This window comes from Phalacrocorax aristotelis, chromosome 11 (assembly GCF_949628215.1).
Source record: "Phalacrocorax aristotelis chromosome 11, bGulAri2.1, whole genome shotgun sequence".
Lineage (NCBI taxonomy): Eukaryota > Metazoa > Chordata > Aves > Suliformes > Phalacrocoracidae > Phalacrocorax > Phalacrocorax aristotelis.
Window position 1 is genome coordinate 8,822,873 of NC_134286.1, and position 14,375 is coordinate 8,837,247.

A 14,375-nucleotide genomic window follows, 5' to 3' on the forward strand; every position below is an offset into this window, starting at 1 on the left:
AATATTTTGTAAAAGCTCCTGATAAATTGCTACTGTTACCTTGATGAAGGAAAAACACGTTTTTTTCAGGGTAGTGGGCTGTAGTTCGTAACAAATACAGAAGAGTCATGCGTATTTTACGTTCTGAGTGGGAAGCATAAACATATAAATTATAAATACATATTCATAAAAATCTGCTACCTGACCTCTATCTTCATGTTCCTCGTAAGCGTGACTGTTGAAATATTTAAATCACAAACCCTACCGGAAAGGACACTGTTTGAACTATAGGTGTCTCTCTAAAGATTAAAAAACCTGACCTTGTTTCATTCAAAAATCTCTGTCAGTAGTGTGGTACCAAAGCGGATTAGGGAAATATGTCTGAAAGTAAGCTCTTCTCCCTTGCTTCCCCACCAACCTGCAAAAAATCAGCAGGAGTCAATTTTCAGTTTATACTTCGAGGCTGAACCAGATCGTGAATCCTCTAATAAAGAGATGGACTACTGTCTTTAATGTACAGCATCCTGGGTGATGTTAAAAGGTTTTGCCAAATCACCATACACAGGTACTGTCAGAATGTTTTCAGCTTTTCTTTAGCTTCAGTTCTCTGTATTAGCTGGGAAGCTGAAGGTTAATTACTCTTGGCAAACAAAAAAGCTTCTCGGAAAAATTTAAGTGCTTTTTTCTCAGTTCACTAGAATTGTTTTGCTTTTACTGGTGGTAGTGGGCCATGTTGTAATTAAAAGAGATATTAAAGATAAAAACATGCTTTCTCAACCTACTCTGCAAAGTATAAACATTTCTAAATTCTTAAGAGGCATGGTGACAGTGTGAGTTTAGGGATCAGTAAATAGAACTTAACTGCCTGCATGGCAGGAAAGGTAATACTGACTTTGTAAAATACAGGGATGTAATTGTACTAATTCAGCAAGCTGTTCACCTTTTTTGGATGACAAGTTTTACTGAATTCATAGCACATCATTACTTACAGATTAGTACCAGTGTGTATACCAGCTTATTACAGGACTTGTGAGTATCCTGCTGAGATGGCCAAGAGCTACTGGGATTTTGTGGTACACAGGAGTTCGGAGGGGGATATGCACAGGAATTCCGGAGGCTTTACTTAGTACTTGTTCTGGAGACGGTATTGTCCAGGAAGTGTGCGTTAATGCAAGTAGTCCTCGGATCATTTTCATTATTGTAGTTAGCTGTTGATGTGTTTTCATACTGTTGGGACAAATTGAATATAATCAAATGTATGCATTGTGCATATAAAACTAATCAGCTTGAAGGTGATACAGCTTTTTTTGTCTGTCTCTTGGTTTCTGAGAGTGTACTAACTTGCATTTCCTTTTTTCAGTTGTGTCTAGAAGAAGGCAATGCAGCAGTGGATATGCTTTGGAAGATCAAAGGATAACAAAATGCAACTGATAAAGCTTGGCTTTTGAGTGTGGTGTTACCCCATATTTGTTTTGGAGGATTGCCTTTGAAAGTAGCACTACTAATCTCTTGGATACAAAAAAACCTGTCTGGTGGAAGTCAGTTGCTGTCTGCCATAGCTAACATCTTCCAAGAGTCGAGAGTGAGCCCTTTTTTTAGTCAGTATACATGCATCAGTAGATCCTGCAGCAGAAAAATATTGCAGGGTTGCCCTTTACATAGGGGGCTTTCCATTCATGCTGAAAGAGCAAGTTATATACAAGTGAGTTTTAATCCTAAAATACAGAGGACTAAATTGTTAAAAAATCTTCTTCACCAATAAATGATGAAAACGTTTACTGTATTCTTACATTAACAGTTTTAAAATTGTCCAGGCCTTCTGGATGAGAGGAAGGACATGTTGGTGTGCTGAGACGATACTAGTGATAAATGCCCAGAATAATTAGTGTTCTTGTACATGCTGGCTTCTTGGAAAACTCTAGACAGCACTGCATCTGTTGCAACAAGATACTTTCTTTAAAACTTTGCCTTGGTTTTGATGCATTGTTATCTTTCATGTATGTTGATGTGCCCACCTATGAGAGGAATCCTGAAGCACCAGTACTTCATGTAGAAAATTAACTTCAGATTGACTGAAGTACTTACACAGTCATGGCTAAAAAACTTTATATTGATGACTTCTGTGGTAGACATAAACTGATCTCATTTAAACAACTAACAGTTTAGAGTGAGTAGCTAAAGGAGAAAAAGCATGCATACCTTGTCTAGGGATTTAAAATTGCCTTTGGTATTTGGGATAAGAATATCACTTTAAACTTGAGTTATGGACTGCGGATTGTAGGAGTAAGTCTGCCTCAATGTAGCAAATGGGTAGAATCGCAGTATTTCCCAGGGCTAATAAATTTGCTGTTAAACAAAAGCATTATGGGTTTGGGTTTTTTGTGTTTGTTGTTGTTTTTTTTTTTTAATCAAAATAAAATACCTGATACTCAGCAACACTTGCATGGTAGAAAAGATTACAAGTGTTACATATTAATGGAGGTTTGTTGTTACAAAGTGGTCTCAGTGTATCTTCTGCAAGAAAGAATAATGTGCTGTAATATTAGGAGACTCCTTTTCAGCAGTAGCTTATAGTCTGGGTACTGCTACTTAGGGTAAAACAGATCATCCTAACTAAAATCTAATGCCAGTATATGAGCTATCATAGGAAAGAAGGTTGTTACCTGCCTAAAATGCTAAATATTATTTGAGAATGTACCACCAATGTAAATTAGCTCATTTACCAATTCAGACTTCATCATGGAAAGTCACTAGTTTAAGTGTAAGGCAGCAGTAGATTCTGCAGCAGGAAAATACTCCAGCATTGTTCTTCGTATTGGGTATTTTCCCTCTGTGCTGAAAAAATGAGCAAGTTACATAAAAGTGAGTGACTTTGAGGGGAATCACTCCGGAATGTTTTCTGAACCCCTGAATGCTATGTTTAACTTGCTTATGTTACCATGTTGTTAATGATGGATATGCCATCAGAGTCCTTTGATAATTGGGTATAGACCACCTTCCCACCTCCCTTTTTTTATTTTTTAAATAATACTCTGTTATATAGTCATCACTGGTGTAAATCAGGCTGCAAATAAGAGTGTATTTGTAACTTGGGGGTGGAGGTTGACTCTGCAACAGATGATTGACAATTTGTTTGATTTGTCCCTGTCAGCAAACAATTAAAGTTGAAGTCTTTTTCTGAAGACCAGACCAGAAACTGCTCCTTGTTTGGTGGCTACATCTTCATACCCTGGGTTTGGCACAGAATTAATTTTAGCGTAGCAGTGGGTCTACAAGCTGAAACATCTTTAGATGGGTCCTTTCTGGAAGATGTAAAGTTGGCCTGGAGGTGGCTAATCAGAAATGCCTTAAATTTTGGGGCTTTCTGAATGTGCATGTTTCCAGGTCTTTCAAGCAGTTGGTAAGTGTTCAAGATGTGGCAAGTGTCGTTCAGTTGTAGCTGCAACCATGAACACCTGCTTGGCTGCGACGGCTCTGTGAGGAACAGTCATGAAACTAAACCTGCCTGTATTCACACAAAAAAGTTTGCTTGGGAGGAGGGAGTGGGTGAAGTACTCTTCTGGGTGGTTCAGGTTTGTAACGGTTTAATGAGGCAGGTGTGTAATTTTCCCTGTGTTGAAATATTTCTCTTTACATCAGAAACTGGTATGTTCTGATGAGATGACTGAAGCGGATGTCTTCCATATACAAATCATTGTCCCCAGTATATGAATGAGCATTACCAGTTGTCTTGCCTACTACAGATTTGGAAAAAGCAAGCTATGAAACTGGAGACTGCAAGTACTCACTTCTACAAAATAGTGCTCATGAGAACTGGAGGAAAAAAACCCAAGCCCTATCAAGTTCTTGTAATTAGTCATAAATTTGAAATGCTTTGCACACATATGGATAGTTGTAGATGTACTTCACCAGATGGCAGAGAGTTTTGTGATGTAGCTTCAGCCAGCTTTATCGTTCACACTGGTTGCGGCTATGTGTTACTAGTATTTCCGCACAACGCAGAACTGGAATTCAGCCCCATTCCTTATAAAGGTGAAAAGTCTGTCTAACCTAAAAGGGCAACTCTGATTTCGTACTAGTGGCTGTTAATAATGATCCTTAGGTAGGTTCCAGTAGCAGTCATAAGGCCTGGAAAGTGGAGACAAAGCCATGTGTATTGTATATAACCTGCCCTTTTGCTGTTCTATTCCTCCCTACCCTTGAAAGTACTAACCTAAGCAGTCTGAGTGCTGATGTCTTGAAAACAGTTGCTTCAAGTAGCAGGGTTAGGAATCGGCTCGGAATATTGTCACTGAGAAATTCTGGTCTCTAGGAAAATTTGTTCCTGTTGTATTGCTTCAGTCCATGATGCTCCAACTTCTTCGGCATCATAAACAGAATTGCTTCATCTTCCATCTGTTTGGTGAAAGGACAGTTAAAAAGGAGAAGAAAATGGCAAGATGACAGGACTTTTCTGAATCGATATGGTCAATAGTAGTGGTTAATACTGTCCCAGAGCAGAGTGAAAAACTGATGTTACTCCATACACTGGATCCTGAAGGGCTGGTGGAAATGGGTATTTTAATGGGACAAGTAAAATAGTTGGGAAGCTTCATTCTCAGCTATGGATGAGTGAAATTTATGAACTTTTTGGAGTTATCCAGATGTTTGTTTTGAGAGAGTATCATCTTCAAAAAAACCCTTTTTTGAATTATATGTGTGCTTCTCTCATAAAATCGTTGAAAAAAATTTTTTCTACATAAAGTTCATGATCAGAATTTATTTTCAAAAATTAGATCCTGAAAACAGAGAACTACTACGACAGGAGGCAACTCTGGTAACTAGATTTGCCACATAAACTTGAAAAATGTTTATTTGGTGTGACGTTACCCCCCAATTTTTAGTGTGAGCTTCAATTTTAAGGCTTGCAAATACCTTATTATTTGCAGTACAGTTCTTTGGGCAGTAGCCACAAGTTAAGACCAAGTTTACCAGATGCTGCCACAAGGAGGAAGTCACTAGGTAAGATCTTGGTGGAAAAAGTAGCCACATAAAATGCTACTATTTTTAATAATGTTGAAAATGTTAATGAGAGTTAAAGATCTGCTTCCACTGTCTGTCTTTATAGTAACAGTGCTAGTAAGTATTTTATTAAAAAAAGTTTTTTACCTTAGAGTGAAAGTAATTCTGGTTCTTCAGATTTGGTGAGCTTCCCTGCTGAGAAAAAAAAAGTACTTTCATACTTGAGCTCTGCAAGCAGCAGAAGCAGGAAGATGTAATCACGGATGTGGGTTCCAGCGAGCTGCTGCACAGGAGAACTGCGCTGGCGGCAGAACTCTCTGCAATGAACCCAGAAGAACAAATTGTAACGTGGCTTATTTCATTAGGAGTCTTAAATTCCCCCAAGAAAATAGTAGATGATCCAGAGGAGTTCCTGAAAACTTCTCTGAAAGATGGAACCGTGCTTTGTAAACTCATTAATCGACTTCTTCCGGGATCTGCAGAAAAGGTAATCCTTTACAATGTATTTTCCTAGCCTGAAACAGAGCGCTGCTCAGTAAAATACTGCCCTGATCATTTTGAGGTATGTTTTCCTTTGGTAAATAAGGTCAGCAAGGAGTATCGGGGAGATGAATGTTTTACACTGCACTTACGAGTTGTATCTAATTGAGGGCAAAGTACGATTGTAGCTTTAGTTCTTTGATTTTGTCTCTACATCCAGAAAAAAACCCCAAAGGTTGCAGTTGACTGTGTTATGTGTGTTCGTTCAGCAGCAGGAAATACTGGGCCTACCAGAGATCAAAATACCTTGGTTTTGAATAGAAGGATATGCAGTTTGTCTCTATTTATGTAATTTTAATTAATTGCAACTGTAAATATATTCACTTTTTTCAGAACTCTTACTGTAAAATACTTTGTTAGTCACAAAGTACACTGGAGAAGCAGATTAGGTTAGGAATAAATAATAAGCCTTGCACCTGGGCCATTTCGAACTATCCCAAGGCCAGCAAGTCCATTGGTACTGAAGCCATTTAAGCCACGCAAGTACCTCCTATTACAGTTTTAGGAGGCATATATTCAGACAGTCCGAAAGTGTGATAAGTAACTGCAGGAGGAAAAAAGGGAAGGAGTCCAATGAGAGATAGGAAATGGCAACACAGAGGAGAAGCTGTTTAATTTTAAAAAATAAAAACCAAAACAAAACCACAGGTTCTTCACCCTGTAAAACAGACGAGTCTATTATGCAAAAATCAGTTTTGCTAGCTCCTTATCTTTTGGTTATATGTGATGGTTGGGGGCAGCGTGTTCTTAAAGGTCATCGATTTCCCACTGTCACTTAGGGCACTGTCATATGCTGACATTCAAACAAGATGCCGACCATTTCAATGTGTGCATCACTTCCTCCAGTGGCTCGCTCTTCCTGCGTCGACAGCTTGCCTGCCACCCCCATCCGCCCCCTTAAGAAGCTTCCCTAATTCAGTATAAAACGCACATGTCAATATTCATGCAGGCCTTCTGAATAGAGGCTATACGGGAGGTAGTGCGATGATCTCAGTGGATTTTCTTTCTTTAGTACTGCCTGGAGCCTAAAAATGAAGCTGATTGCATCAGTAATATTCAAGAGTTCTTGAAAGGCTGTGCACTCCTTAAAGTGGAGGTAAGTCAACCTGGATCCTTTCTTTTACTGTCATAACATGCTTGTTTAATCAGCCTTCTGAAAGGAAGCCAGATACCAGGGGGGTGAAATCGGCAGTCATTCCTCATCTTTTATATTAATAACATAAATTAGAGCATTAATATTCTGTCTGGACAATTTGGAAACGGAGTGTATTGACAGTGAGCTTAACAGATGCCTTCTCGTCTTTTGAGATGAACCTAAATGGCCAGGTAGAAATATGTGCAACAATAACAGGAGATCTGTCTAAACAGAGTTAAGCAGTGTGGACCAGTTTACTCTTTTTTTTCCATTATTAGAGAGAAGGGATTGCAGGTTTTAGCCTTGCTTTAATATGAAGGTGAAATATTCTTAATACTGCAGGACTTTTCACCCCCTTGCAACTGTCGTGTGAGATTCTGCTAAACACCTGGCATGAAATTGATCCTTATACATAAAAATAATCCTAAAGAAGACAAAAGACACCTTTTCAGTGGCTGTTCCTGGTCCTATCTATATGCTAATTCTTATGCTTAAGCATAGCTCATATTTGCAAGATCAGAGTCTAAATGAATAACGAAGAGTTCAGCTAATTTTGCCATCAAAATTTTTAGTAAGTGCTTATGGATTTAAAATGTAAAGACTTTTGTATCACACTTAAATTCCTGTAGTAAAAAGGAAACCTGTAACTAAGAGCCATCACTGTCTTGTTTAAAATATGCTCAAAATTGTGGGGGAAAAAATATATTCTGAAGACAAATTCTGCCAGAAGCAGGGAGAGCATCCTTGGGCATTACCCAGAATATTCATGCACCACAGTGAGGAAGGTCCAGCCCATGGTAGCTCTGCTCCTGCGCTTTTCCTTTGAAAGCCTAAACAAACAAAGAGCCTTTCTTCCCTTCAGAGCTTTTTAGCTAACCTGCGTGAAAATTTGCTCATTCCAGACCTGTTTCACTGGCCTCTTGTTTCCCAGCAATGCATTTCTCAGAGCCTGCTGCAGCAGCCCAGTTTTAAAAGCAGATACTTAGAGAATCACCAACAGCCTATCACATCAGGCATCAGTTGTTGCCTGTCTTCTGGTACTGACCATGTGATTTCCTCCATTTTTTCAGAGAGTTTATTTTGCTATTTGAAAACTAGTTGGTTGTGGTGGAAAATATTAAAAAATAGGAGTCTTAAACAGCTAAAAGATAGGAGAAGGGAACACTCCTCAACGTGTGCCTTAACATGTCACGGTTTTGAAACCCCATTCTGCGATATTGCAGACACGCTCCACAACTTTCAGATACTAGGAACTAGCAGCATTGTGTGTCCAGCTCTGGGTGTTGCTCTGATCCTCCCTGTGCCTTTTTCTTCCTTGGTTTTAATTTAAGAAAAGATTTCTAACTTCTTTTCCTTCAGATTTGTAACCCCCTTAATCTTTGAAATAATCTGATCCCTTCAGGAACTTCCCTAGTGCGCATGTGGTTCCCCCTGTCTTGGTTGCTGAGAAAGGAGACCTCAAAAGCTGAATAAAAAAAGCTCAAATCTCTCAAGCTTAAGTTTAAGTTTTGCAGTGAAATGAAAATTGTATCTTCGTATTTTTTTCCAAAATATTAAGTCATATTAGAATGCCAAGTGAAGACAGGAATTTTGCTTCTTCCTGGCTCCTCTCTGTAGCCTCAGGCAGAGGAATGCATGAGGTAGGACAGCTGAGATGGTGGGCAAGACATGGCACAAGTCAGAGTGCTTATGCTTCCCTCTGGCTCTTCTCCTGCATCACCAGCTTTTCTGAGTGTTCTGAAGGCAAAGCTGGAGGAGACATGAAAGCCCTCTGCCATCTGTTCCTTCTAAATGCTGCCCTGCTTGGACCCTCTTGGCAAAGAGACTCTAAGAAGCATACCTGTAGGTGGTCCTCCCTCATGTCTGATGCTTAGTTTGCCTTGGGAAGGGCCACTTCAGAGGGGGTTTCTCTGCAGCACATCTAGTCTGAAATCCCGTTTGGAGCATCAGAACAGGAAAGGAACCTTCTGGTTCCAGGATCTGTTGGCAAGGAAGTACCAGTGATCTGGTGTTATGTCTCAGGAAGATGAGCATAGGATGGAAAATGTGTTCTGCTCCAGTAACCTAGCTTGAGAAAGGAGTAATGTCAGGAAAGCTCTTGGCTTAATAGGTTTGAATTCCCTGACCGCCATCTTGCTGCTTACACAGACTTTGGATTTGACGGTAAAACTTCAGTGGTTCTGTCAAATTCTGCCCTTCTCCAAGTGCCACAAAGAACTCTTGTTTGTTAGATATGAAGAAGTAGCCTGGGACTGGCTATGAGCCACTTCTGTCTTGAGACTGACAAGTGCAAGTTAAGGTCAGAGATTCTGTTCCTGTTGCAGATGTGAGCAAAAGAGGATGTTCTGAGGAAATTCAGAGCTCAGAACTTCTACTCTGAATGCTGGCTCATACGCAAGGCCTCATCCTGGGAAATCTCAAGCATGAGAAACTTCATACATGACATTAGCATCCCATGGCTTCATTGTACTTCGCCAAAGCAGGGGCTACCCTCATACTATGCCTTAAATTTTTGTTTCTGTTGTAGATATTTGTATAGCTGCCATTTGGAGCTGAATACATCACTGAGCATTGCTAGCAATGCAGGGAAGGGGATCAGTGTGGAAGGTAGGGTTTCCAACAGCATTTGGTTGAAACCCGAGTGCCACCTTCCACCGAACGGATACCGCTTGCCAATCCCCTCCAGTGGGGGGGCATGTGAAGAGGTTACTCCTGCAGAGCTACATATACGCACTTCCCTCCTACCCTTCTTCTTTGTTGTCCTGGTAACTCAATCTTGGGAAGTGGAAGAAAGACACAGCAAGGCAAACAGCACGTTCTCCCATTTTACAGGAACAGTGAAAGATTTGGACGTAGTGGAAGGGAGGGAGAAGGACTGTGACCTTCCGGCTTTAAGATGGCTCCATTAAGTTGCAGCGGCTCTACAGGCTGGTGGTGTGAGCTGGAGGAGTCCATCTCATTGCAGGGTATAAATAACTAAATTCTTCCTTAGCTTCAGCCCAGGACTGAAGCCTGCAAAAATTTGCTGCTACAGGTGTGTTAGTTCTGAAAAAGAAAGCAAGCAGGGGAACGAACACTTTCTTCAAACTAGACGAATGCTGTAATTAGGTGAAACAAGGAGACTGTGTCTAAAATTTCCCAAGTGCTTTTCGATGCTAGAATTTGATCCCAGTCATAAGAAAGTCTATCAGCCCAGCTCTGCTTAGACAGAGGACTGGGCAGAGGACGTGGGCACCTCTTTGGAGCTTAACTGTCTTTAGGGGATTCTGTGATGGTTTGGACTGAGGAACAGTGCAGATAACCTGGTTGTGCTTCACTTATGCTGTGGCATCAACCTCTGAGCTGCGTATATGACCCAAGATCTGGTCCAGTGAGTGAGTACTGCTAAGGCAGTGACTGCTAAGCCAGATGCAAGCAGGTTGAGGTGGAATGTGGAAGGCAAGAGGCTCAGGCCTGGTGGCCAGGGGGAGTCTAGTTTAGAAGATACAGGGAAAAGATCATGAAGAAAGAGAAAAATCAGGTAGAAAGCTCCTGGCATAGCTTGTTTTTGAGGGTGCAAATGGGAACTATTGGTCTTTGCTTTTGCTGTTGGCACCACTGTTTATATAATAACAGGAACTGAATAGCTGAGCATCATTTACTGCTGAAGAAGCAGAAGACCTTCATTCAGCAGCACCATTTTCATGCTAATATGACCACAAAACTTCTGGCAAGGGACTCAATTTTGTAAAGAAAGAACGGTATCTGCAAGACAAATCAATAGCTGGATTAAACCTGACTGTCCAGAAGGATCATAGAGCATGCAGCGTGTCATTGCCATCGTGGGCAGAACTGAATCTATTTCTGCAGTTCGAGGTGCTTGCAACCTTCACCAATCTGTTTGTACTTGGAAGGAGGTCCTGGGAAGGCAGATGAAAAATCATCACCCCCTTGGCTCCTCATCCATGTGCTCCCAAAGCCTGCTCTGCTTTGGCTTCCCTCCTGGTTTCCTAGCTGGGTAACGTCAAAAGCAAAAGCTCCAGCCCAGCACTGACCAGTGCAAGCGCTGGGGAATGGGTACGTCTGAATTCAGAGTGACCCAGTGTCCCAGAGACCTCTGGCTCGCAGGTGTGTGGGGTGTCTCTGACACCCCTCTGTCCCTGCATGGGGTTGGGACCTTACAGCCGGGCTTCAGCCTGGATGCCACTGCCTCGATCCCTCTCCGTGCTGCAGCCTGCTGTGGCAGTGGAGTGTCAGGGGATTTTCACGCTCCCTGCAGGAGAGCGTTCCCCGAACAGATGGGCACGCACAGCAGAGGCGCTGTGCTCGACACGGCGAGGACATGCTGTCTCGGAGAATTCATTGCCTCAGCTGAACTGTGCCTCATCTGCAGGCCCTTCTGCAGCATTTCTCTTCTCAGTGGGCAAAGAATCTGTAATTACCATTTCAATAGCCTGGATTTTCCTTTCTTTTCCTATCCCTTCCCCCTCATTTTTCCTTTCCTTCTTTCTTTTCCCCGTCCTTTTATCTTTCCCCTTCCCTTTCCTCTTACCCCTCTTTCCTGATTTACTTTTCCCCCTTCTCTCTCCCCTCCTATCCCCTTCCCCCTTAGCCCTCTTTCCTGATTTACTTTTTCCCTTTCCCCTCCCCATCCCTTCCCCTTTCCTATCCTCTCCCCTTCTCTCTTCCCCCTCTATTCCTGATTTACTTCTTCCCTTTCCCCTTCCCTTTCCCGTCTCCTTTCCCCTTGCCGCTCGCGGCCGGCGGAGGGAGCTGCGGCCGCGCCACCCGCGTCCCGCGGCGGGGCGGAGCGGGGCGGCGGCGCCTCCTGTCACTTCCCCTTCCCTTCCCCTTCCCTTCCCCGCGCCGCGATCCGGCTCCGGGTCAGAGCCGCAGCGGCCGCCCCGCAGCACCGCCCGCCGCCGCCGCCATGCCCCGGGGCTGCCCGCGCGCCCGCCCGCCGCCGCCGTGAGTACCGACCGCCGCGCCGCCACCGGCACCGGGCCGGCCCGCCGGCCTCCCCATCCTCCGGCGGTGCCGCCGGGGTGTCCCGGCGCGGCCGTCACCGGCGGTCCCCGCGGGTTTCCCGGCCGGTCCTCGGGGGGTGTCGCCGGGCAGCTCCCGCGGGTGTCAGCCCCGCCGGGCAGCTCCCGCGGGTGTCCGCGCTGAGCCTGCCGGAGGTGGAGCGCGGCTCGTTGCTGCCCAGAAAGCGAACCTGGTTTTGGGGCTGCCCGGGGGGTGTGGAAGCGGACACCGAAGCCGAGGGGAGCGGGAGGCGGCGGAGGGGGCCGGCCCTGCGGTCGGAAAGGCGCTTCCCCGCCGCCTGCGTGTCTCCGTCTCGCCGGGTTTTGCAGAGCCGGCGGAGCCGCCGCTCCCGCCGGAGGCGGAGGCACGGCCGGTGGGGAGCGGCCGGGGTCGGGGGGCAGCCCGGGCGCCGGCATCGCTGGCGGGGGACGGTCTGGCTCCAGCCCTTATCCTCGGGTTTGGACGAAGGGTCGCGGTCGCGCCGAGCTTTGGGCTTTGCCGGGGTTCTGTCTGAAGTGGAAATAGTTTGTGCGGATAAAACAGCTCGGGCTCGAAACGCAACCCGGCTTCTCCTAACTTTTCTGCGTCTCCCATCCCGGTACTGGGATTTTGGGTGCTGGTGCCTTGCTAGCTGCACCTGGGTTTGATTCTTCGTCCTTCCCGAAAAGCTGGGTGCACTTCTGGTTTCTGCCCTGAGAGCACCGGCCCCTCCTCACCCTCTCGCTGCCTTTCGCAGGAGGGCTGGGGTGCAGCAGTGCAGGTTTTCTCGCTCCCGGTGTGATGCCAGACGGAGCAGCCGGAGTGTTTCACCGAGGGGAGCTGCAGTCTGAAAGTCGGAAAAGCATTTCATCCTCAGATGACAGCCATAGATTTAAGCGGGGTTTTACGTACATCCACCAGATCTTCTATGAGTTAAGGGCGAAAAAGCCTTTTTCCCCTCTATTTTTCTTCTAGCCTTGCGGCTTCTCTTTGAGTTAGGAATGGAATGATGGATGGATTGTGCTGGAAAAAGTAACTTTTAGCTTATAAGTCAGGACTTTCTGAATGATGAATTTATTGTGGAACAAGCTGTAGGGTATACTTACATTATAGTAGCTGATCCAGAAGAGTTTTCCATGTAGCCATCATTCCACAGTATCTATTCCAGACAATTTCTCTGTGAAGAAAAGTCCTAAAAGTTACCGCTTGCTTTTGTACTAGAACTTTTTGCATATCCCTTCCACCACCATTTTCCTCTGGACTTTGTCAGTCTGATGAGTCTGAGCTTACAACATTATTCTGTGCATTGAAGGATCAAGGATGTATTTTACTACTTTGGTGCTTTAAAAAAAGAAATATGCCATTCATTCAAGGCAGGACTTGTTTTTCTGGACTTACTGAAGCGGAAGAAAAAGGATATGACTGAGAAAATGACACACCAGAGAGATAAACGCAAACATCCTAGTCTTGCTGTTTACTTTCCTCTTCTGTTTGGCAGGAGGGTGAAGGCGTGTTACTGTAGCATTGCATCCTCCGGCGGCTGCTGACAGGGTCAGCGCATGCCTGGGCTCTCTGTTACTGTCTCCCTTTCCACGGAGACGCTAACGTCGCTGCTTTGGGCTGGAAGCAATGCTCAGATAGCACTGGCTGCAATTGCAAGGCAGGAAAACTAGTTCATGCACCAGTTGGCAGAGGGGATGGGGTCTGTGTGGCCCAAAGGAGCAAACCTGGAAACAGCCCAAGGTAGGTGGGGATGTCCCCAAAACATGCAGAGTGGCTGGTGCGGTCGAAGCTGTGGAGCTACTGGTTTTAATATTTGTAATGACAGCAGGCTGTTCCCCCTCTGAGCGTGGATTATATTTCTTTAGGGTAAAGCCTTTCTCCCAGTATTGAGTGGCTGAGTCAACAAAGAGCAGCCTTTGTACTGCCCGTGTTGGACGTTGTTGCTGCACTGATGTGTCTGTTGAGAGGAAGAGATGCCGCGAGCATCCAGGGCTGCAGAAGAGACCAGTCCTCTTCCTATTTGAAATATGCCAAGTGTACTTGAGGAGCTATATGTGGAAAGCAAGAAAGGGCCATTTTAAAGGGCAGTACTACCCTAAAGGTAATTAAGGCTTGTGTACTTATTTAGCGGGATACACTCTTTAGTGCATTGGAAGTGTTTGTAAGTAGATAGTGTCTGCCAGGAGGGCTTTAAAATCATCTTTCCTCTTCATTGGATTTGTGGATCTGTGGTCTCCATCTGCAAGACAACGTGTATTTGGGGATTAGCAGATGGTGGTATCAATAACAGGGGCTTTTGTATTGCTTATCTTTGCTTCATTAATGGTCGGATTGGTACAGTCTGTATGAACTTGAGGGCATTTCGCAGGCGTTAGAGGGGATTGCAGTGTTTTGGAAACCCAAATTGCCCCTCTTTCTGCTGGTGGTGATTTCTGAAGGGCTGGGGCTACAAGGTCCAGGCTACCAGTCCTGGTGGACCAGGTATTTCTATTCCAGAAAATAAGCCCTTGCTAATTATGTATATCTGTTTTGCCGTTGAGACTTAGCAACACAACATTCTTTAGACTGGAATTTTTGAACATAAAAGAACTGGTTTTGGCTTCCTGTTAGAAAATTTAAATGGATTATATATACCATATTGCAATAGTAGAAAATTGCGTGTGTTTGTTTCTTCTGCTGTGGTTAATATGTGTGTATATATATACATATATATGTACAGCCTCAATCTCTTCAG

The 14,375-nt window shown here is 44.2% G+C and overlaps 1 protein-coding gene across 5 annotated transcripts in view; it reads left to right on the plus strand.

The window, feature by feature from the left end:
• The first annotated feature begins 5,157 nt into the window (after nt 1–5,157).
• The window catches only part of ARHGEF6 (Rac/Cdc42 guanine nucleotide exchange factor 6), a 40,792-nt gene continuing 31,574 nt past the window's right edge, over nt 5,158–14,375 (plus strand). The window contains exons 1-2 of one of the 5 annotated variants that reach the window (XR_012662700.1): nt 5,158–5,467; nt 6,533–6,616. Coding sequence is in view for 2 of the 5 variants with exons in the window: in XM_075106744.1 (XP_074962845.1) it covers nt 5,303–5,467; nt 6,533–6,616 (249 nt within the window). In the remaining 3 variants the exon portion in view is untranslated. Of the gene's footprint in view, nt 5,468–6,532; nt 6,617–11,510; nt 11,603–14,375 lie in introns of those variants that run through there. The other 4 variants (XM_075106744.1, XM_075106745.1, XM_075106747.1 and 1 more) reach the window with 4 other exon arrangements.